The 25,169-nt window shown below is 48.2% G+C and overlaps 2 protein-coding genes across 10 annotated transcripts in view; both read right to left on the bottom strand.

Moving 5' to 3' along the window:
- Nucleotides 1–25,169, bottom strand: part of LOC126987966 (mucin-19-like) — a 207,597-nt gene that overhangs the window by 6,363 nt on the left and 176,065 nt on the right. For 7 of the 9 annotated variants that reach the window (XM_050845640.1, XM_050845638.1, XM_050845641.1 and 4 more), the window contains 12 exons: nt 17,696–18,105; nt 17,318–17,590; nt 16,873–17,031; nt 15,066–16,568; nt 12,874–12,989; nt 11,675–11,779; nt 11,031–11,143; nt 10,676–10,752; nt 10,130–10,311; nt 9,426–9,560; nt 1,053–2,852; nt 54–193 (listed from right to left, as the gene is read on the bottom strand). In XM_050845640.1, coding sequence (XP_050701597.1) covers nt 54–193; nt 1,053–2,852; nt 9,426–9,560; nt 10,130–10,311; nt 10,676–10,752; nt 11,031–11,143; nt 11,675–11,779; nt 12,874–12,989; nt 15,066–16,568; nt 16,873–17,031; nt 17,318–17,590; nt 17,696–18,105 — 5,013 coding nt within the window. The other 2 variants (XM_050845646.1, XM_050845647.1) reach the window with 2 other exon arrangements.
- The window catches only part of LOC126987968 (integumentary mucin A.1-like), an 88,417-nt gene continuing 66,109 nt past the window's right edge, over nt 2,862–25,169 (bottom strand). Inside the window, exon 2 of the mRNA XM_050845656.1 lies at nt 2,862–7,902. Within this exon, the coding sequence (XP_050701613.1) occupies nt 5,806–6,780 (975 nt within the window). The 5' untranslated portion in view covers nt 6,781–7,902 and the 3' untranslated portion in view covers nt 2,862–5,805. The remainder of the gene's footprint in view (nt 7,903–25,169) is intronic.

Genomic DNA, 25,169 nt, shown 5'->3' with positions numbered 1-25,169 from the left:
GTTTTGTCTCAATTTTCTGGGACAAAATAAGGGAGAAGATTTCCCTCTCATACCTGGAAGTTGCCAAAGCAGTTGTTTTCTTTGCAGTCAAGCTCGTCTGATTCATCGGTGCAATCCATGACGGAGTTGCAGCGAGCGCTGCGAGGGATGCAGCGACCCAGCGGACTGGTGCCATTGGTGCACTCCACCTGGTCTGTGGTGTTCAATAAACGTGTTAATACAAGGATGTGGATAAATGTTCATAAATAACAGGTCCAAGCAATAAATATTTACTGGTTTGAGTTAAGAGTTTGTGTCCTGCAGATGCAAACAATAAATAACTACTGGCATGGGGCGGCGAGTCATGTGTGGCAGATGACAACATGAAGTTATTACTAGTCTGATGTGACTGTTCTTGTGAAAGCTGCAAAAATTAATACCATAGTTGTTGGCATTTAAGACACATTTCTCAAAATAAGACTTGAAAAACTGGAGGAGAGTCTTTGACGCTGAGTGTTGAATTATCTGTATGCCTCATCAAGGCCTTGGGCAGTGCTCAGCGGCCCTTATGGTGCAGCCAGAGAGAGACCCACCAGTGGTAAACACACCTTTTAGGGTTCTTACATAATGGTATAAGTCTGCACTGTATGGTATATAGTGTACACATCACAATATGGTGCTGGTGCAGTAGTGTGTGGCAGACACGCACTACAAGTCACGAAACAACCAACAATAATACAGTGGATGCTGGTCTGAGATGACCGTTCAAGTGTAACATTAAAACAATAGCCAACCAATGATTTGAGGTGACAATTTAACCCGGTAGCAGCGGGGAGCATGTTTCTTAATGGTCCCTCTAAGCGAGAAAAATGAAAAAAAATCACCCCTCACACAAACCATTTCATAATATATATCAAAGCATTTGTGATCAGTTTATGTATCATCTATTTTGGCAGGTTTATATCATGGCACAAATTTGGCCTGTCACTGCTACACGGTAAAGCCACAAATTTGGCCCGTCACTGCTACTGGTTAAATGAGTAACTACTCCTGTGAGGTCAAGAATGACTCACCTTCACTACACAACACCTTGGGTGCTGAATCACTGGAGGACACACTGGACTCAGCCTCTGAGGGAGCTGAGTGGTGTGTCTCAGAGGAGTTGGTGCTTCCTGCTGTGGTAGTGGTGGTGGCAGCTGTGGTGGTGGTGGTGGTGGTGGTGGTGGTGGTGGTGGAAAGATCACCATCTGAGGTGGTGTTTCCCTTCATGCTGCTGAGATCAGAGCTGGCGCTGAAGATGGCGTCAAAGATTGATGGGTGGCTGTCAACCGGGGCCTCCTCCCCCTTGGTGTCGTAGTCCTGCGTGGTGGTGGTGCTGGCAGCTTGGGTAACATTGTTAACTTCTATTGCAGGCACCTGAGTTGTGGGTGAAGCAGGGGTGGTGGGGGTAGCAGTAGTGGTGGTTGGGGCAGCAGTGGTAGAGGGAGATGCTGTAGTGGTGGTGGTGGTGGTGGTGGTGGTGGTTCTCACAGATGGGGGTGTTTTATTGGCAAAGATTGGATTGCCTTCATAAGGAACAGCAGGAATGGTCACCACCTCTTTAAGAAGTTCCTCCTCCACAGGTTTACTTTCTACAGTGTCTCCGTGGGCTGGAATTTCATTTGCATTTACAACAACGGCAGGTTTTTCAGTTGCCTGAGTGGTGGTGCTTTCTGTGACAGCACTCGCAGCTGTGACCGTGCTTGAGGCTTCACTCACAGCCTCTGGAGGGGCAGCATCAGGTGGGGGTGATGTGGTGTTGTGGGAGAGTGTTTCTTCTTCTACAGCTGTGCCACTTTGCTTCTCATCAGGAATAGCAGCATCACCACCCATAGCTTCCTCCATTTCCTGCAACCCAACATTTCCGGGTGAGTCTCCGGGCCGAAGAGCCGAGAGGTCCAGGATAATGACTTTCTTGCCGGGGAGGTTTGTGAAGGACTTGATGTCCTCCAGACGTGTCCCAGGAGACACATAAATCTCTGGGAACAAAGAACTGTCATTGATCAATGAGTGTGGAGGCACTTCATACTCTGTGCCATTAATAATAATGGATATGTTGCTGTGATGGGTTGTGTTGGTCACAACTTCAAGAACGGGGAGCTCGTCAAATGTTCCTTCTTCCTGTTTGGTTCCTGTTTCCCCTTCTTTAGTACTGTGCTCCGTTGTGGTTGTGACTGATGCTGGATCGCTTGTCACGGCCGTTACATTTAGAGAGGAAGGTTCTGTTGCAGCATCCACTGCCGTGGTGTTTTCACTTGTAACTGTTGTGTTGGCAACATCAACACCGCCTGGCTGCTCTGGCTCCTCAGGGCTGACAGTCACTTCTTCAGATGCTGCCTTCTTGGTGGTGGTGGCTGGCTGCTCCTCCTGGCCGGGCACGGCTTCGGTGATCGTTGCGTTACCTGTAGTGTTGGTCTGCACTTCCGAGGTGGCAGGGGTTGTGGTCGTCATGTTTGTGACATCTGTCGCATTGATTGAGCTGACCTCAGAGACTGTTTCATTGGAGCCTGGTGATGCAGGAGTCATAGTGGTGGTGGTAGTATTGGTGGTGGTGCTTGTGGTCACATCCGTGGCATTGGTGGGAGGTGGTTCTTCTGAGGTGGCATTTAGGGTGACATTAGAAGCTGTTCCATCTACTGTTCCATCCTCTGGCTTTGGTTCTGTGTCACCTTCTGTCTCTTCCTCCTCCTCTTCCTCTGTTGGTGGTGCCTCAATGCCTATTCCAATATCCTCCTGCTTGATGCTCACCAGGGTGGCACCGCCTGCATTCTGGAGGATTTGGTTGAAGTCGGATTTGATGGAAACCTCAGTTGTTGAGGTAGTAGTTGTTTGGTCTGTGGAAAAATAATGATGATTACTTAAAGCTGTGGACTAAACTGTTTTAAAACAATATCAAGGACCATCTATAGTAAAAAGATACATTCCAAGCCTGTCAAGGCTTTTGGAAATTAAGGCTTGCATAGAAGTGCTTGTGGCTGTAGGGCTGGGAGTTACAGAGCATCAAAGAGAATCAAATCCAACATACTTCTTCAAGGTCTTAAAAGAGAGAAAGCTAAGGGACATTACATCCATGGTTGCAAGTACACCCATTAAATGCACAGTACTAGAGACAGTATGGTCCATGTCAACAATGTCACTACAAAGGACTAGGCAACATCAACAACAAGCTTGGCTCCAGGAACATCAACAGTACAGTGGCAATAACAGGGTGGTTAGTGTTTACACAGTGGTGTATAAAAAGGGGGCAGAGGTGGTGGTGGTGGTGGTGGTGCCGTGATCACAGGTCTTGGAGATGAAACACATACTTACATAGACAGATGATTCACTTGTTCAGTCAGATTTGAACACCTATTACACAAAAGACACAGAGACCAGAACCAGGGGAGGGCTGCCAGAGATTTGACACACTGGGTTTTCGGTCTTTTCAGCATGAACTTTGCTTTTTTGTATTGCAATTGGTAATTATGTTAAGTTACAGGTGCAAAATACAAAATTCCACACAAGTGTTAAGGTAATGTTTTCTTCATTTGTAAGCAAAATGTTAGTGACTTCAGCTTCACATTTATCCTTTCTGGGAGTGCTTGATGACAGGACATTCCGATAATGACTGCACAGTTTTTTCTTCTTTTATCATCATCCTCATCACCTTCGGCCATTACTAGTGAAATGCCAGGATTTGCTCTTTTCTCCACTCCCACACGGCCACCGCATGTAACGAAACACACGAGAAATTAATCCAGACAAGGAAATTAAGGTTTGCCGACGCCGGGGATCGAACCCACGACCAGCATAATGGGAGAGCCACTCCTTTACCAGTCGGCCAAAGAGGTACCCACTGGCAGAGGGAGTTATGGGAGACTCGCCCAACAGGCTTAGTCACCGTGGCACTACACTAGTCACTCCAGGACAAAGGACTTTCCCAACATACTTTTCCTTCGTACACAAGACTTAGGAAGGAGTTGACTATTTTCCAGCACAGGCCTCTTGGTGGTCTGGTGTGTGTGTGCCCCCCATGTTTTCATTTTGGGGCAGAGAGCTAGAGTTGACCGGTGGATGTGTTTTTGCTCGGAACTCAACCAGCTTGTGAAACAGTAACTGGGAAATGTGGCATGATGGTAAGTGCTGGCATGAAGGCTGTTGTAACTGATATTGTTGTTGTTGTTGTTACTGATGTGGCTGGATCTGGTGTGTGATTGTAAGGTGTGACACGTGCCCATCAGTCACCTTGCCTTCAACTCTCTCTCTCTCTTTTTTTTTTTTCTTTTTTTTTAAGTGTATGCCTATAGCGCCGGTAGGCTCTCTTGAGGGGCCTGGATGGTAGTCAGCCCCAGCTCGTCATGGCGCAGGCAAGTGTTTATAGTGGCGCCATCTTCTCTTGGCTCATGCTGCCCCCCGGAACTCCTTCTTGATTCACTTGGACGGTTTCCTCTAGAGTCCAGGTTGATGAGTGGTCTTCAGGACAGCATGTGGGTAGTTTTAAGCCACTCGGCGGTGACTGAAAAATCCGAGGTGGTAGCGTGGGGATTCAAACCCGCATCGTTCATCACGCGGTGAATGTGGGCCCAGCAAGCTACCACTCAGCCACCGCCTACCCATCTGATCCATCCATAACCAAATAACTTCCTTTTATAAAGTCAAAACCTACGACATCAATGTTTGCTCACCGGCCAAAAAGACACACATTTTAGCTTCCATTGATCCGTGAAAGCACAAACTATAGCTTGTATTATGTCCAGCATATAAAGGATCTAATAGTTTGGTCTCCCACACACTCTTCTCATCCTGTTACCTTTTTTGTTTGGGTAACACTTTTAGCGCCTTAACTTATTGTGACATCATCATCATCATCATCATCGTTTAACGTCCATTTATTCCCTATGGTGGGGTTGGACGGGATATGAGCCTCCTCCACTGTTGCCGGTCCATAGCCATTTCTTCTGTGATGTTCAGCCTCCTCATATCTTCCTCCACCACCTTTCTCCACATCTTCCTTGGCCTTCCTGGTGGATTTTTGCCCTCTACGTTCGGCATTTGTTCACAGAGGTGTGTCATTTAATTACTTGAAATATTGAATCATACTTAAACATTACACTTTTCCCTTAATAATTTCTTTTTTATCTAAGTTGTCTTTTCTTAACTACATATTACTAGCATTTTTTTTATCAATTTTGAGTTCTAATATGAATTTTATGAATTTTCTAAGTTACAGTATAGTTGTTCCATAATACATATATACTGCATTTGAATAAGAATATTAACCCAGTAGCAGCGGGGATCATGTTTCTTAATGGTCCCTCTAAGCGAGAAAAATGAGAAAAAATCATCACTCACACAAACCATTTCATAATATATATCAAAGCATTTGTGATCAGTTTATGCATCATCTATTTTGGGGAGTTTATATCATGGCACAAATTTGGCCCATCGCTGCTACACGGTAAAGCCACAAATTTGGCCCGTCGCTGCTACACGGTAAAGCCACAAATTTGGCTCGTCGCTGGTACCGGGTCAAGGAAGGAACACTTTTAGGATGTGGATTTCTCGTTTTTTGAGGAGGGGAACTTTTCTGTCCATTGTTACTTTTCCCCTCAATCATTTCATCAAAAGGCTAATTCTGGGGCTGATTTTCCCCCGTCATGTCTTGGAAGGTATGGCATTTTAGCGCCAGGATTTTTGAAGCTGCAGTTTGCTTTCTGTTTGGTGGGTCACGAAAACTTATGAAGATTCCAGTACGAAGGCCAGAGGTGATGTCTGTGTGTATCCTTTTTTTATAATAACGGACAGGGATCAAGGGCAGTAACCAAAGAAAGAACAAATAAGCTTGCTAACCAAGTTCTTATCAGAGGTGGATATTTTGCCAGCGGCCGTGGAGGATTCTAGGGTTTGCGTTTCGGTAGTTTCCGTCGTGGATGTTCCGAGAAAGGTGGAATTAGGTTCTTCTGTTGGTGTTGAATCCTCTTCAGTTGTGGCGGTTCCTCCCAGGGTGGTTGAGGCTTCTGGTGTTTGTGAGTCCGTTGTTTCAGTGGTAATAATTGGTCCTTCAGGGGTAGTATTAGGCTCGGTAGTTTGGTTGCTGGTGGTGAAGTGCGGTGCGGTGGTTTCTTGAAGTGTCTCCGTACCGTCTGTGACCCCTGTTCCAATTTCCATAGTTGTTTTGTAAGTTGTTTCTTTGCCACTAGTTTGCTCTCCTCCATCTGTCACCCACGTCCCTGTTTCTGTGGCTTCTGTGGTTCTTGTGGTTTCAGTGGTCATGTCTGTTGGGGTCCCTGTTTTCTCTGCAGTTCTTGTGGTTTCAGTGGTCATGTCTGTTGGGGTCCCTGTTTTCTCTGTGGTTCTTGTGGCTTCAGTGCCCCTGTCCGTTGTGGTCTCTGTTTCAGCGGATGATTCGGTTTCCGTTGTTGATGTTCCCACGTCTGTTGTAGCGTCTGTGTTGGTGATGGTGGCCGTTTCTGTGGTGGTGGTAGTGATGGTGGTGTTAGATTCAGTTCGGGCCTCTGTCGTGATTTCCCATTCCGTTGTGATCTCTGTTTCAGGCGTTATGGTGGTTTCGGTTGTGGTTTCTTCCTCAGTTGGTACGGAAGTGGTTGTATCGTAAGGCTTAGTTTCAGTTGCGGCCACCACTTCGGTCGTTGGGTCTGTTTCTGGAGTGGTAACGCTCTCTGTGAAGTTGTAAAGGCCTGTTGTGGTCTCAAACTCAGACGTGGTTTCAGTTTGCATCGTGGTGGCTGTGGTCTCTGTGGCGTTCTCTAGTGTAGTTTCCATTTCTGTCGTGGTTTCGGGGTAAGGTTGCTCGGTGGGCTGTGTCGTGTTAAGGGTACTGGTGGTTGTGGTGTTGCTGTGGGTAGTGGTGGTTGGTGGTGGTGTGGTGATGGGAGATGAGGTTGTGGTGTTGGGGGGAGGGGTGGTGGTGGTTGTAGCTGATGATGAGGGACCTGGGGTTGTGTTACCTGTGAGTTATTGGGGCAGAGAGAGAGAGAGAGAGAGATAGCATTAGTCCAAGTCGCCAGAGCATAAGGTTCATTCCCTCTCAGACGCTGCCTCAGTAAAACATGCAACACCCATCAGTCCTCAGACACTGCTAACCCCTGAACACCTCATGCACAAGGATCCATATCATCAAGCATTTCCGCCCCTCAGCACACATATTTGACAAGGCTTTCATAGGAGTTTTGGGCATTTCCAGGGGTAGTTTTATGACCCTTCTGGTAGTCTGACCCTTTTTCTGGACCATGAACATAAATAAACACTCGTTAGAACCCGATTCACCTCCTTTCCGGCCTTTGTAAATAGTGGGTGTGAGAGGCGGAGGTGTCTGAAAATACCGACCGAAGATTTCAGCTCAAACACACACCACAAACACTTACAAAAACACAGAGAAAAAAAACCCATTAAGCATTCCATGTTATATTGCCATTCCATTCCATTCAACCAAAAGAGGCAATTGATAGAAGAATTCCACAGCAAACACCCCATAAAAGCATTCCATCAATATAAACACCTGAAACTGTTGAATCCCATTAGTCAGAACATGCCAAGCTGAACCATTCACCTCCAGCACCCCATGAACACGTCACTGTACCCTTTTCAGCCTAAGGTGAGAATGTGCCAGAGAGGAATTAAGTCCCTGCTCGCTACCCTCCTACCTGACTCCACCTGGATTTGTGGGATTGGCTGGTTGGGCAAATGGAAACTACAGCACACTATGGTTAGGTTAATCTAGTGACGAGTATAGGGAGTAGGCACCTCATCAAATTAGCTGGAAATTAAAGTTTTGTTTAGTCGGCGCAACATCTGTGGTCATATGCCGGAGAGAGACAGGAGGGGAAGGAATTATAGGAGAAGGAAACAGATCCCAGGAGACGGGACACAACCCCTGATTAATACCTGGTACCCATTCACTGCTGGGTGGACAGGGGCGTAGGGTATCGGAAAAGCCGCCCAAATTTTTCCACTTCACCCGGGATTTGAACCCGGGCTCTCTCGGTTGTGAGGTGAGTGTGCTAACCACTGCACCACGAAGCCCCCTGTCAAATTAGCTGTCAACCAATTACCAGCAAAAGAGCAGCCATGCCCTTCCTCCATCACTGGTAAGAAGCTTTTCATGTGATGTGTTCTAGTAGTGATTGATGCAGAGAGCCTCCCAAACTCACTCTGCCAGTGGGATACCTCTTTGCCCAACTGGTTAAGGAGTGGCTTTCCCATCTATCTGGTCATGGGTTTGATTCCCTGCACCGGTAAAACTCCCGTGTGTTTTGTGATATGCAGTGGTTATGTGGAGGTATGGTAAAGTGGAAAGTCAGGGGCGTTACATTCTCACCTTAGGGCGAACAGACTATGACAAGACCCTTCATGATACACTACCATTCCAAGCACCATCACCAAACACTCCTCAGGGACCCAGCATGCAAGACAATTCACTTTTCTAAGCCTGAACACACACACACACACACACATGCAGCAAATCATGAGCTTACAGGGGGAACTTCACAAACATGCATTATGAAACACTGCAAGAAAATGACTTAACACCCAGCACAGCAAGACAAGGGTAGCCACATGATCTGGAAGCCTTGTTATGTATTCTGGAGAACTGATGACCAAAGACCAGAGGGTGAGGGCTTACCGCAGCTGGGATTTTACTTTATCATACTGAACCAGGTTAAGTTGTGTAAAGAGTGATCACAAGGGCTGAGTGGTGCCATGGTAAAGGCTGATAGACATATTCTTAACCTCCCAGGATTGACACCTTTGTTGATAGGGGAGGTTAAAGTTAGTTTTGAAGTTTTATTATGAATTTTGTGTGATTATTTGTCAAGTTATTTTTATTATCCCATCAATTTTGTCTGATTTATTTGCCTTCTGAGTATATTTTTGAGGATTTTAGGATTTTTGTGACTCATTTTTGAAGATTTATTTGTCTGCTATTGTGAGAGGGGGGTGATTATAACCTTAAACATTTCAGCACTCAGGCGTAGACATTTGGCAAGGCTTTCACGGGAGTCTTGGGCATTTCCAGGGGTAGTTTTATGACCCTGGTGCATGGTAATTTGACCCTTCTTGTGTACCATGAACCTAGAAACACTTAATACAACCCGACTGATTCCCATTTTGACCTTTGAAACTAGTTGTGACAATCGAAAGTGTCTGAAAATATGGCCCATTAACCTCAGACCAAATGGCATGATGCTTTAACTTCAGACAGGTGCTGCTCTGAAGGACTGTATGACCCCTTCTGCTTTACCTGCTGGGGGGCAAACTGGGTGGGTCAGGTAATCACAGGTAAATACAACACAGCCACTTCAGACTGGTGCTGCTCTGAAGGACTGTATGACCCCTTCTGCTTTACCTGCTGGGGGGCAAACTGGGTGGGTCAGGTAATCACAGGTAAATGCAACACAGCCACTTACTGGGGTAGATGCAGGTGGTGGTGTTGATGAGGAGGAGGTGGTCTGGACAGGTGCATATGAAGCGAAGGATGTCTTCATAGAACTTGCAATCATTGGAGCAGAGTGACCGATTGTTGTGGCACTTGTCAACCAAACCTGTGGTGGAAGAGGCTTGGTGAGACGCTGCTGAGGGGAGGGAATAAAAAGGATGGATGATTCTGTCTTTTTTTGGCGCGCTTGCTAAACTTGAAGGGACATAAATAAGGGTCGCTTTCACAGTTGTTTTGTTTGTTTTGATCGCTACCAATGGCGGCGATCGATGCTATAATTTTCCACGTGAAACTGGCCTATGGGGTAGTGGTGGCTGCAGAGGAAGGGAGAGGTGCTGAGAGTGTGTGGTAAGGTGCGGGGCTAGGTTAATCCCGCAGCCGCCATTACCCCATCGGCCAGTTTTACGTGGAAATACTATAGCAGCGATAACAGCCATTGGTTAGAGGCTTTGTTACCTGCTGAAGACCATCTTTTGAGGAAGATGTGCCATTTTGAAGTCATAGGTGAATGTGTGCGATCATTACATTGAGGCTCTGCGGAACTTACCAGAGCACAGAGGGCGAGAAGGGAGTAAGCCAAGGAAAAGTTGGCATAGGACAGAAGGCAGAGGAAGAAACTATAAATAAAAGGTACGATAATAAAGGAAAAAAAAGAACAATGGAAAAGTCACTCACGGTCGATCACGATGGAGTCTGGCGGCACGCGGTACTCCTCTTCCAGTAAGTACAGGGTGTTGTTCACGATGCGGTTCTCAAAGTTCTGCCGCACCGCCGTCAGGTTGAGCGGCGCCTCCTGCTGGTTCTCCGCGTCGTAGTAGGTCCAGCCCACCCTGAATGTCACCTTGATGCTGCCGGGCCTGGGGGAGGTCAGGGAGTGTTGAGGGTTAATCTAGCCAATAAATGCTTCTAATATACCGAAAAAATAGCATGGGTACTGCATAGGATACTTCTTTTGCTTCACAAGGAGGCCTGGGGTGGTGGAGGGGGAGAAGTAGTTGTTCCCTAGTTTTACCGTGTTGAGGCGAGACGTGACGAGAGTTCTGATTTTCTGCGGCTTTTCACACGATATTTTTAGTGCCTATAATTGGTTTGGCACTCGGAATTCTCTCTCCAGGTTTAGGTTGATTGAAGAATGAGAGCCTTAAATTTGGTCAGTCTGCACACACGTAGCCCCCCCCCCGAGCAGGACACACACACACACACACACACACACACACTTACTCAAATTTGATGATCTTCAGGTTTAGAATGGCCTTGCCGTTATGTAGGACGGGCTCAGGGAACAAGGTCTTCCTCAGCTGAAATAACAAGTTTTCGTTAACCAACTGCTTCATGTAAAGTGATTTTTACTTTATTCTATTCACTATGTGCATGTTATGAAAATCTATGCTGCAAGAAGGCAATCAGTATGAACATATGTGAAAATTATTATAAATCTGCCAATCATTACTAACATAGCTAATGAAACCTTTGACATAAATGTGAACACTGGAAAAGGCTGCTGCTGATGATGAAGAGGATGAGGAGTAGGAGAAGGAGGAGGAGGAGATAGCAAAAATGAGGTTACACCACTCACCTCTGCCTCGAGATCCTTCGCCAATTTCTTATATTCCTCCGAGTCTACATCCGTCAGTTCCTGCGTGAATTCGTGGTTGTCGATCTTAAACTTGCCTTCGATTGCATTGGGCACTGCAAGGGAGAGACAAGCATATGAGGAACGGGTCAGGATGGACGGCTGGTAGGACGCTTAATGTGGCCTGTCACTCTCACAGCGTCTGGGCCTGTTAACCTCAATTCACCTCCCTGCTAAAATTACTGTATATATTCACAAATCAATTTACTCTAGGAGGAGGAGGAGGAGGAGGAGAAACAGAAGGAAGAAAACGGGAACACAGCAGGAGGAAGAGGAGCAGGAAGACGAGCAAGAGGAAGAGGAGGAACAAGAGTAAGAGTACACAGTAGGAGGAGATGCAGAAGGAAGGCGGTCACGGTCACACGCTGAGAAGTGGGCTTACCGCTACGTTGCCAAATTATCGTATTAACCACATATCATATCCATCATTTTTATGCCTCAAACTCTCGTACCTACACAAGTAACGTGAGAAAATCAAAGTTAGTGCTAAATCTGTTGAATATTGATGTTTTTCGTTCTTTGTTGTTATAGTCATCGGTTAGCAACTACGAAAATGAAATGCGATGAGTACGGTAATTTGGCCTTACCGTATGTAGGGGAGGGCTGGCTGGTGGCGGGCTGATTGGTGGCTCCTCCAGAAAGCCCACTCGATATGCCTTTGCCGTAGTCCCTGAGTGTCTTTAGTTTCCCAGCTGGTGGTGAGGGAAAGAGGAAGGTCAGATGGTGTACAGACAAACACTAAAGGGGCTATTACACTGGGCAAATTTTCCGTGGATCTTCAGTCAAACCACGATTTCCGCTGGCGTGGTTCTCATATTTCCATGGTTTTCTGACGTGTCCACGATCTTCCAAAGCTACGGTAGATTTCACCAAAGGAAGACGGTATTACTCACCATCATCATCAGTAACAAGAAACAAATGAGAGCCACGTTAGCGGAAATCGTGGTTTGACTTGAAGATCCACGGAGAATTTGCCCAGTAAAATAGCCCCTTAATTAAGAGATACAACAGTTCTCTTCCACTTTACCAATGCTGTCCTTCCTTAGTGTACGTAGTTATACAAAAAAAGATGTCCATGCTACTTGGTCTGGTTTTCTTTCATTAGTCAAAGGTCATAAACAACTACAGGAAGGCAAAATAAGAAAAAAAAGTTGTTTATTCTCTACCTACAAGCAAAGCCGCTACGTGACTCCTAACACTCAATGATCTAAGAAGACTCCAAGGGCCAGATGGTCTACACAAGGCAGCTCCTGAGGATAGAGTTGCTCACCACATTCCCTTCCCATCCATAAATGCATCAAGTCTCCGTTTAAGTAGACACATAATAAACACAGCGATGACCCTCTTCCTTACTCTTTCCCTACACAAGGCAGCTCCTGAAGATAGAGTTGCTCACCAAATTCCCTTCCCATCCATAAATGCATCAAGTCTCCGTTTAAGTACACAAACAATAAACAAGCGATGACCCTCTTCCTTACTCTTTCCCTACACAAGGCAGCTCCTGAAGATAAGAGTTGCTCACCAAATCACTTCTATAGCTAACTCTATCTATTTACATATCTATCTATCTGCCTACCACCACTATCTATTAAATACCTACCCAGCTGTCTTCCCTCAAATATGAGTCCACCTAATGCAAAATGGAACTAATGACACACACACACACACACACACACACACACACACACACACACAGACAGAGGACCTAGGCTAGAGTTTAAACAGTGGTACCCCCCCCTCTCTCTCTCTCTCTCTCACACACACACACACACACACACACACTTACAGCCGTACAGCCCCGCCACGATCACAGCTCCGGTCAGCACCAACATCGCCGCGCAGAACAACAGACACTTCTTCCCGCCTCGGTCCGTCATGTTCGTCACCTCCAGGTTCTTCCCGCTGCGGAGGTCAAGAGGGGTCAAGAGAGGCCAAGAGGTCATGCAGGCTAAACCTATCCCAACACCCAACACCTTGACCTCCCCCTGGGACTAATAAACCAATCGTGTCATATTCATCACGTGAGCTAGAAACAACTTTGCAATGACTGGCATATCCTGTTTGATACGCCTTGAAAACACGTGTCTCTCATTATCATGCATTTAAGAGTGTATCCTTGGGGGCATGCACGGGGATAGGATATATAAACTGCGCTGCTGCTGCATTGGGCTGTTTTAACTCCTTGAGCCGATTTCACAGTCCAACACAGTGTCTTCGTAACAGCCCGAACCAAACTATAGAATCCCATACAATCCAAAATGGTGAGGCCTTCGATGCCACACTAAATACACAAGACTTTTCCTGTATAGTTTCGTCAAATTTGTGAACTTAAATATAAACACCAGACACTATACATGGAAATTTCGAAGCTTCTGGTATTGGTTTGGGAGCTTACTAACCCATCATGGGGAACTGTGAAACTGGCCCCTTGACTGCGGATTTCCTACAAGAAGACATCACCAAGCTAAAGAAATGAAACAAAAAGTGGCTGCTACAATTCAGTGAAGAAAAATATAAAGTCATGCACCTTGGGAGGGGATATCCAGCACACCAATACCACATGGGAAACACTCCACTACCCACCACAGAGGCAGAGAAAGACATTGGAGGATATGTGACCAGGCTACCAGTGAAGGCCAAATCCGTGCCAATCGCAGCAGACGGGTTAAAAGCCGTAGGAGTTAAAACCGTGAGCCATGCGAGGGAGGGATGATGGTGACTGGTGATGGTGATGGTGATGGTGTTTCATTATCCGTTGTTTCTCCTTGTGGTCCTGATCCTGTCTCGTGCGCTGGTTGCATGATTTTTTTTTTCTAGGCTACGTTTGGTCCTTGGGGTCTAGAAGGATGATTATATGACGATTTGCTCAAGTGAGGGCCAGAGGAGGAGGAGGAGGAGGAGGAGGTTAAGAGGAGGAGCAGGAGCTGGAGGACGTTGTTTAAAGTGGCATCGATTGGACGTAAGCCTAAGTGTATGTGTGTGTGTGTGTGTGTGTGTGTGTGTGTGTGTGTGTGTGTGTGTGTGTGTGTGTGTGTGTGTTGGAGGCCCAGGGGTTGGTGGGGGCCGACAGTCGCGTCTCGAGGGTGAGTTTAACTAGTGAAGGTCAACAGCTGAGAAAATATATGAAGCTGATGTGACGGAGGAGGAGCGATGAGGGAGGCGGGGGGGAGGATGAGTGGAGGGGGGATGAAAGGGCAGAGGGCGGAGGGGGGCGGGGAGGGAGGGAGAGCCTCAGGTGTGGCAGAGGAGCAGAGGAAACAGGTCATTAGTGCTGATCTAACTACTCTAGTGTTGGCTTGAAGCTTCACACTCCTACTCCTGCTTCTGTTGCTGGCTCTGCTCCTGCTGCTGCTGCTGCCACTACTGGTGCCGCTGCTGCATGTGTCCGTCCTCCTCTGTGTTTGTTTTACTACTGCGCTCATCTAACATGCCGATTGTTTGTTTGGGACTCAGAAAACTGACGAAAGAAGGAAAATCAAATGGGGATGACTACATGGCTCGTCATCTCGGCGGCTGGCGGCGGTGAAGCAAAGGTGGAAGGTGGAGCCTCCCACATGCGGAGAAAGTGTTGGCCAAGCTGCCACGTGACCCGCGACCCGCGACCTGCCAAGGCCGCGGCGAGCACGTGGCGGGGAGGCGACCCGATGCCCGCTGGTGGCGGCGACGGGCTGGTTAGTCAGGCTGTGTGTGTGTGTGTGTGTGTGTGTGTGTGTGTGTGAGAGAGAGAGAGAGAGAGAGAGAGAGAGAGAGAGAGAGAGAGAGAGAGAGAGAGAGAGAGAGAGAGAGAGAGAGAGAGAGAGAGAGAGAGAGAGAGAGAGAGAGAGAGAGAGAGAGACGGGGACGGGGGCAGGAAGCAGTGCAGCGGGCGGGGCGAGGTGGGGCGGGGCGGGGCGGACAAGCGGCAAGATGGGCGGGGGTGGGGGGCGTTGCAGCAGCGTCGGGTTAGTCAGGCAGGGGGTCCCGGACTGGCTGCCTAACCTGCTGTCCTCCTCCCGGGTCACCTCCGCCGCCCAGGTGAGGTAGTCGGTAGGTCCGCTGCTCAGGGGGCACGGCTGGGACGCTTGGCCGTCCCCAGTGGGTTCCTGGACGGAGCTTGGCAGGGACACCTGGGAGGTGGACTGGTCCTGGTACACGACCTCTGGGCTGAGGGACGGGCCTGGGGCTGCCGAGGGTCCAGGGCAGGCCGGGGGGCCCTGGGATGGTGACGAGGCTAGGACAGAGGCTTTCTTGAGGCCAACGGGGGTAAAATATGAGGCGTCGGGAGGCGTGGCGGGGGTAGGGCAGGCCGGCACCGGCGGGGAGGCGGCGTCAAGCACGATGTCCGTGACGGTAGTGTGTCGCCCGCCGGCAGGGGCCGAGGGGCTGCCCGGGGCTTCGGTGGAGTCGGAGGGAAGCTGAGCAGCGTCCGCCCAGGGACTCATACAGTTGATCTCTATCTTGAGGACCATTTTGCCGAGGCTGCTGACGTGAGGCTCCGCTGCCTCTGGCCGATCCGAGGCGAGGTACTGATGGCTGATGCTGCTGACACGCAACGGCACCTCGGCGGTCCCATTAGGGCCCTGAGGAAGAGCCTTTTCATTTTTCTTTAGGAATCTTCGTTTCAACGACGGCCTCTCGTGCCCCGTGGGGTAAGGCGACGAGTGACTCAAGGGGTGTGCGTCTGGCGCGTCGCTGCCGTGTCTCTCAGCCCCCGCGGGCGGGGCCTCCAGCGGCACGGCGCCCTGCCGGCGCTCCTCCGCCTTAGTAGCGATGATTCCCAGGTGATGGCGATGTGCGGGGTGTTCTTGGCTCTGCGCCTCTCCCACTGTGTCTTCCTCAGGGATGGGCGGGAGACTTCTCTCTTGGGGAGAGTCCCCCAGGAACATTCCCGCCCTGGCCCGGGGCCGCCTCAGGTGGGCCGAGCGGCGCGGCGGCAGGGTGTCAGGGTTGGCGGCGAGCAGCGCCGGGTGGAGGCTGCCGGAGTGCCGCTCCCTCAGGCGGAGGTAATGGAGGATCTTGACTCGGTGCAGGACACTCTTACTCAACCTCAGAGCCGCCACTTTCTCCTCCAACTCCTTGGCCATCAGGTAGCCGTGGCCTTGCCGGAAGTTTGCCAAGTCCTGCAGGAGCAGTGCCCGCAGCTCCCGCCTCTGTTCCTGAAGGGAAGCCTCGTCTTGCTTCTGCACGAAAGTCTCGCCTGGCTGAAGTACAGAAGGTTCCGGGGTAATGCTACCAAGCTCGTCGTCATCTTCATGACCTACATGAACAGGAGCTTGAAGCGACGCGTGGGGCGGAGGAGAGTAGTGAATCCCTCCCGGACCCGGCCCTCTCATGGACTGGGGCACCAAGTCGGGGAGACAAGCGGAAGAGGGAGGCGGTGCAGCAGAGTGGCGGTGCTGTGCTGCCGAGCCAAGGCAAGCTAAGCTATGGGGAGTCATGGGATGAAGAGGGGGCGTTTGAGGGGGTGTTAGTGGAGGCATGCCATGCGCAGCGGGCGGGTCGCTGAAAGAAGAGGACTGGTATCAGTCACTGGAGGGCACATTCCAGCAGCATACAGCCAGACACAGCATCCACGCCCCTCTTCACCTGGTGCTGGCCTCAAGGTTCGCCAGCTGAAGTCTGACGAGCGGCAGGGAAACCTGTCGCGGCCGGCACGCCAGCCCCTCAAAAACTTCCTACCCTCCGCCTCCGCTTCAAGAGATATTAACACAACCCCGTGACCCCAACAACAAGTCGCGTGTGCCATCATGCATATATAACCCGCCAAAGAAACGTACACACTAGGCCTCACAAACCTTCACCTTACCTTTCAATCCTCTCGATCCGCTCCCTCTCCATCTTCTCTATCCGGATGTCGTCGTAGGAGCCGTGCACGTGGTCTGGCTTACCGGTCTCCAGGATAAACTTGACGCGGTGGCCGCCCAGAGACTTTTGCTGCATCGCGTAGTTGTTCTCTTCTGAGGAGCTGTGCAGGGAGGGGGGCGGTGCGGGGTGAGCAGGGTGGGTGGGGGGCGGTGGGGGGGAGATACCTGGGCTACAAAAACAACACAACAAAGACATACTGCTACAGCTAGAGTTACTGCCCCGAGAGTCAAGTGGTGGCAAGGTCTACAGTGCCGGGAGGAGAGGCCAAAGAGGCTTAAGTTTATTGGTTTAAGTTGAAGCTTGACTTTACCGACGCTCCTCGGCCGCGGCTCTACAGTGGTGGTGAGAAGCAGCTCTACCGTGAGGGGGGAGGGGGGGAGACCTACCCGACGAAGCGGTGCGTGTCCATGGGGACGAAGTTGTCGTCGTAGGGGTCGGTGAAGCGCGCCCGCTGGTACCCGTTGAGGTTGGCGGCGTTCCCGGCGGCGATGGCGGCGTTCTGGAGGCCGAGGTTGACCATCTCCATGTTGATGGTGGAGGAGGAGCCGCTCTTCTTGAGGATGCCCTTCCTGACGGAGGACACGGAGCTCCGGTGGCTCAGGTTACCCGACCGGTGGCTCACCGGCGAGTGTCTGGGGCTGGGCCGCGGACTCATGCTGCTGCAGGGACAAAGGCGGCGGGGGTCAGGTCACGGGTGGTCAAGGCCGTGGAGGTTGTTATAACAGGTCAACAAAACAAAGGTTCAGGAAGGGTCTCCTGCTTACCCGAAGTTGAGTTTTGGAGACTGTGAGGGAGAGGTGTCCGGGGACGACCTGGCGGAGGTGGTGGAGCCGTCGCCCCGCCCGAGGTCGTCGTCGTCGTCTTCCTCGTAGGAGAAGGCGGGGTTGATTACGCCGGGGTCATCCTTGTCTTCGACGGTCATGCTGCAGTCGTCGTCCGAGTCGTCGTCACATCCCAGCTTAAAGTTGGAGGACGACTTTCGCTCGAGCGGCGTGGCGTGCCCGTTGGCTAGCGGCTGCGCGTCGACATGGCGCCGCGGCAGCCTGGGGGAGGGCGGCACCAGCGGGCACCCGTCACCGCCCTCCTCGGCCCCCACCACGGCCGTGTTCTCGTTCTCGTCGGTCAGGGATTTGCTGTCCTCCTTGTTGCGCCGGTTGATGGAGGCGAGGAAGGCCTGGGGGAGAGGGGAGGTCAGAGGTCAGTGGTCAGGTAATGCAGAACACAGTCATCACTCACCACCACCAGGCAGGCCACAAGCACCACCGTCCTCACCTCATTCACCACCAGAACCATCATCACCAACACCACCATCACCACTATTGCGATCCTCGGACGGCGAAGGTGATGAAGCGCAATAAAGGTGATGTTTTACGAGAGTGAAAGACAGACCGGAATGATGATCACCACGCCAAGACAATAGCACACACACACACACACACACACACACACACACACACACACACACACACACACACACACACAACAATAAAGCATGTTCCCAATCAATCAACCATTTCCTTTTCTCTTCCCCATCCTCTTCCATTTTTATTCCACTCCATCTTCTTCCCTTTCTCTTTCACTCAATCCTTCTCCCTCTTCCTCATCTCCCCTTTCCTCTAAATTCATCCCTTTCCTCTTTCTCCTTCTTCCTCACACTCTCAACCCCTTTCCTCGTTACCCTTTCTTCTTCTCTTTCCTCTTAAAACCTTAATTCCTGCTTCTTTTCTTCCCTCTTCTCCATTTTCTCCCCTACACTTTCCCAACCCCTTTCTTCTCCCTCTTTATCCAATTCCTCTTTTCTCTTTACCCTCCAGACCCCATTCCTTCTTCTCTACCGTCTTCCTCTTCTCTCTCAACCCCTCTCCTTTCTCTCTTCTTTCCCCTCCTCCTCCTCCTCCTATTCCTCCTCACCCTTTGTTATCAAGTGTAGGACGTTCCCCCCCTTGCCCCAACCCCCCCCCTTTCAAGTCCCCATCACTGCCCTCCTCCCCTCCCCCTCCCCATCATACCATCAGCTTTCTCCTTCACCCTTTCTTGAGCATTTAGGATCCGCCCAATTCAAGGTTTCCGAATCAATAATACTTGCCAGCATTCCACCACCACCACCATCACCACCATCGACACCTGTCACCATCACCAGCAACTCTATCATCACCATCACCACCATCGACACCCATCACCATCACCACCAACTCTATCATCACCATCACCACCACCACCATCACCACCATTGACACCCATCACCATCACCACCAACTCTATTATCACCATCACCACCACCACCATCATCACCACCACCACCATCACCACCACCACCATCACCACCATTGACACCCATCACCATCACCACCAACTCTATCATCATCACCTATCACCACTACCACCCTATATCATCATCACTACCATATCACCACTTAATCACCATCACCACCATCACCATTCAACACCAATGCATTACCACGACCATCAACACCCCTTTCCCGTTTATGACAATCTTTTTGTTAGTCAATAGCCACCATTATCTCATGAACTGTTTGCGTCATCACCACCACCACCACCATCACCACCACCACCACCACCACCACCATAGCTCTCCAAAAATATGTCATTGTTATCTTGGAACAATATAAATATGAATATCACTTTAAACCCCTAGATACGTATATGCAATTACTACTACTACTACTGCTACTACTACTACTACTACTACTACTACCACTTCTACTACTACATCAAATTATAATAAGAAAAATAACAGCAGTGACAACAACATCACCACCACCCTCAACAACAACAACAACAACAACAACAACAATAGCCCGTGATAATCGGCTGTGGAACAATTGGGCAGTTTATGTGTATTTCTGTGTCCCGAGCGAGGATGTCCGGTGTGTGTGTGTGTGTGTGTGTGTGTGTGTGTGTGTGTGTGTGTGTGTGTGTGTGTGTGTGTGTGTGTGTGTCATTGTCTCCCTCTCACTACAACAGTATTAGTACAGTTATTATTCTGTTTCTCTGTCTGTCTATCTGTCTGTTTATTTATCTGTCTAACTCTGTCTATTCCTGTGTTTTTTTTTGTTTGTCTTTGTGTCTGTCTGTTTGCCTGTCTGTTTGTTTGTCTGTCCGTCTGTTTGCCTGTCTTTTTCTATCTGTATTTCTCTCTCTCTCTCTCTCTCTCTCTCTCTCTCTCTCTCTCTCTCTCTCTCTCTCTCTCTCTCTCTCTCACCAGGGGCGTAACGGTACCCTATGACGTTAGCAAGAGTGGGTGAAGGCCCTTGAACACACACACACACACACACACACACACACACACACACACACACACACACACTGATATGCCCCTCCCTAAACACCACCACCACCACCACCACTATCACTCCCATCACCACCATCACCACCACCACCACCACCATGAACAACAAGAACAACAAAAACAACAAGCCTCCCACAATGTACTAGTGTTGCATGATCTATCACACCCTGTTTCTCCCCCCCCCCCCCTGCTTCTGGTGTTGGTGTTGGTGTTGCAGGGGGCACAACACTAGACTGGCCGGGGTGGTGAATCAACACAACGAGGAGCACAACGCACAACACCCAGCAACACACCAGCAGAGCGATACAGGGAAAAAGTTTCGTTTAGTCGGCGCAACATCTGTGGTCATATGCCGATACAGGGAAAAGAAAAACACGAAACACTCAGAAGAACAGCGACTAATACAACAAGAAACACAGCAACACAAAACACATAGAACACACCAGCATAGCAACACAGGAGAAGAAGATAAAATATTACACAACACACAGGAAGAGACACACCAATACTAACACAAAAACACTGACAACACTAAGGAAAACAAGACAAAAGCAATACAGCAACACAAAACACACATAGAACACACCAACATAGCAACACAAGAGAAAAAGAGAAAGTAACACACAGCAACACACATGGAAAAACTCATCAATACTCACACAACAAAACACTGACAGCACTAAGGAAAACAAGACAAAAGCAATACAGCAACACAAAACACACATAGAACACAGGAGAAGAAGAGAAAGTAACACACAGCAACACATAGGAAGAAACTCATCAACACTCATACAAGAAACACTGACAACACTAAATGAAAACAAACAAACAGAAAACAAACACAGATGAATACACAGCAACACACACAACATAACAAGCAACACAATAAAAAAAACACCACCAACAACAAGCAACACATTTTGGCACTCCACGAAGGGCGGTCGGCACAGAAAAATATCATAAGTAAGTTTCTTTAAAAATTCCTCTTTCACTCTCGTATGCTTATTCTTATTCTTTTTATTCTTCTTATTCTTTTTTTCTTACGGCAGGATGTTTGTTTGATGCGCTGGAGTGATAGTGTTAGTGATGATGATGATGATGATGATGATGATTTTAATAAGAACAAAAACAGCAGAAACAACAAGAACAACATAAACAAAAGCAACAAAAACAGAAATAGTAATAATAAAATAATAATAAAAAAATAACTAAATAAAGAAAAGATGAATTGATAGATAGATATAGACTGATAGATAGATATATAGATAGACGAATAAATAGATAAATAGGGAAACTAAACTGTGTCATGACTGAATAATGTTTTTTTTCCTCTTATTTTAACTGGATTCAACAAGTGCACGCTCGCTCCACCACCACCACCACCACCACCATCACTATCATCACCATCACCTAAAGCACCACCTCCACACTCACCATGGCCTCCAACACCTTCACCTCAAATTTCCTCCCCTCCCCTTCCCTCCTACGTGCACCCCTTCCCTCCTTACCCTTCCCTTCAACACACATGCCAAACCTTATCTTCTGTTCCACTTACCCAACCACACACACACACACACACACACACACACACTCGTTACGTGATCGACAATGAAAGATCTTTACTGTGTGTGTTTGTGTGTGTGTGTGTGTGTGTGTGTGTGTGTGTGTGTGTGTGTGTGTGTAAGTAGGTCAGAAGCGCCTCCTCCCAAGATTAACGAGCGTCAGGTGTTGTTGTTGTTTGTTAATGTTTCCTTATTACTTTTTCCAGGGGGGGCGAGGGGGGGGGGGACTCGTGCAAATCACTCCGCGGGGAACAATAAAATCAATCATACACAATATAATAAATCGATGAATAAAATAAACCATAAATCAAATAAATGATAGATGCAATAAATCATGAATCAATCGGGCCAAGTTAAGGGCGGCGGCTCATATAGACATAAAAGAAATATAGATACAGCCCTTCCCGGTGAGAGAGAAAGTAATAGTATAGGATAAACATGAATATAGTAGAAAAAGAACAGTGACGGGTTAGCGTTGGTTATTGGGGCGTTTGTCTTGGCGCCGCAACTGCAAGGTCATGTGACGCCGGACGGGTTAGCGCTCTCTCACACGATGCTAATTTGAATGCCTATTTTCTCGAGTGTGTTGGATTATATATATATTAAAAAAAAAAGGTGGAAAGAAAGGAAAAAAGAACTGCTGATGAAAGAAAACCAATACCCAAAACAAACAAGTAAACAAACAGAGGCAAACAAGAGAAAAAAAAATATATATAAACACCCTCGTTCGAGATGTAAAAAAAAATAAAAATAAAGAGGAGTTTACAATGACACCGAGAAACAAAAATAGCACCAAAGATAAATGCATACAAACAAACAAACAAACAAACAAACAAACAAACACGAATAAAACAGTAGCAAACAACGACAAAGAAGGAGAAAAATACATCTTCAAAAATTACAAATGAAAAAAAAAAAGAGTAAGCAATAACAACAACAACAACAACAACAACAACAACAACAACAACAATAATAACAACAACAACAACAATGATGACAACAGTGACATTATCGATAAAAAACAAAACAAAAATGGCAACACCCTCATTAAGATACAAAAACTATAATTCATACACGCAATTAACTCTTACTATAGGGTCCTCACACACACATACACACACACACACACACACACACACACACACGTCTGGTCACCGGGTTGGCAAATGCTTGATTGGGAACTCATTAGTTAAGCTTCCGTCCTCTCTCTCTCTCTCTCTCTCTCTCTCTCTCTCTCTCTCTCTCTCTCTCTCTCTCTCTCTCTCTCTCTCTCAATGTGTGTGTGTGTGTGTGTGTGTGTGTGTGTGTGTGTGTGTGTGTGTGTGTGTGTGTGTGTGAGAGAGAGAGAGAGAGAGAGAGAGAGAGAGAGAGAGAGAGAGAGGAAAAAATCCCTATTCAACCCTCCATTACCCCTTTCCCCCTCCTTCCCTACACACACACACACACACACACACACACACACACACACACACAGTATCCCACCATCACACACAAACACAGAAACCTCCTCCTCTCCCCCTTCCCTCCTCCCCTCTCCACACACACACACACACACACACACACACACACACACACACACACACACACACACACACACACACACACACACACACAGGTATACACTCTCCATTCATTTCACACACACATACTTGCCACTTCACCTCTCCTTGACCTTCACTCTCGTCCCTTTTACATGCACGCCTCGACAACATCAGGTGAGGTGGATCGGCAAGCAAAACAAGAGCACAAAGCAAAACAAGAAAACAATCGCTGGCCTTTGTTTCGCTCGCATGCAACTCTCGGAAAAAAAAGAAAAGTTGAGTTAAAAATGTACCGAGTAACTACCGTGCAGAGTTTTCTTTCTCGTTTATCCTTCCTGTGTGTGTGTGTGTGTGTGTGTGTGTGTGTGTGTGTGTGTATAACTCACCACGGCCAATCACGAGCAATCACGCCAGCACGTACTCTCCCGATTAGAGGACGCTCATTCTAGTCGATCTCTGGGTACAGGACCTTCACACACAACACGTCCCATTCCTCTTGCTCAAGGGGGACTGTAGCCGCTCCCTGTCAGCGGAAAAATCGCGGCCTGAGAGGGGCTCCTTCCTCAGCCTGACAGGCCAGAGTTTTATCCACCGAGCCATCGGATTTTTTTTTTTGTCTGTGTGACTAATTACTTCTCTATCTGCTGTACGCACTGCAGGGGAGAAGATTCTCCGGAAATGAATAAAGAATAAAACGTCAAAAAAAACTTCGGCGAGGACATTATATAATTTTTCAGGGATGGAATTCATTATTGACACGTTACAGGAGGCAAAGCCTTTAGTATTCATTCTAAAAGTCTAAAGGAAGCGGTCTCTCCTATTAACAGGTAGCAGTGTTCCTTGTTGGATATTATTAGGAACTCCTAAAAGGGTGTCTTTTAATGATTTATTCTTACGGATTTTGCAGGGAGCCAAAGTTCTGAAGGCCCTTTTCAATGAGACAATGAGACAATGAGACATAATTTTAATGATGTTTTTGAGGGGGCAGATGCTTTTAACGATACTTCTAAGAGCGTCAAGGTTTTAGGCCACATCTTGCAGGGAGCCGAGTTCACCACGTCACTTTTGAGGGAAAGGAAGGAACTTTTAACAGTATGCCTTCTAAGGGGCCTCTCTTTGCGCTAAGCCGGTGTTGGGTGCTGTCTGTGGCACTCTGAAGGCACTGGGTCTGAATGGCACTCTGCAGAAGGCTCTAGGTGCTGTCTGTATCGCTCTGAGGGCGCTGTCTGTGGCACTCTGAGGGCGCTGTCTTTATGGCACTCTGCAGGAGGGTTAAGGTGCTGTCTGTGGCACTCTGAGGGCGCTGTCTTAATGGCACTCTCCGTGAGGGTTAAGGCGCTGTGGCACTTTCAAGGAGGCGCGGAGTCTCAACGGCACACTACGGGAGGCTGCTTTGGGGACTTCGCAGGGGACAGAGTCTTTTGTGGCACTTACACTTGAAGTATTGTAGGACCTGATGAGGAGACAGAAGACGGAAAACCACAAGGGGCATTATAGTTTTCTTCAGGACGAATGGATAAACGAACGGATGAAAAAGGGAATGATGAGAATATTGTAATGGTAATGTTTTCCGGGAGTCAACGTATCATTCCAGGAAAAAAAAGAAGAGCGTTGTATTTCCCTAGTTTTTTTTTGTGGTGTCAATCCGTTTGTTGTTCGTCACCAACTTTTTTTTTTACAAGTAATGCACTTAGCCCCTTCCCCCCCCACCCCACCCACACACACACGCACATACAGTAACCTCGCTTTCATCATAAGGTCACTAAATTCCACATAATAACAATGTAAACTCAAAAATTTGCATAGATGTCGTGTACTAACTTCT

Source organism: Eriocheir sinensis, chromosome 67 (assembly GCF_024679095.1).
Source record: "Eriocheir sinensis breed Jianghai 21 chromosome 67, ASM2467909v1, whole genome shotgun sequence".
NCBI classification, from domain to species: domain Eukaryota; kingdom Metazoa; phylum Arthropoda; class Malacostraca; order Decapoda; family Varunidae; genus Eriocheir; species Eriocheir sinensis.
Note: the sequence above shows the minus strand (reverse complement) of the source record. Positions and strands in the feature narration are given on the sequence as shown.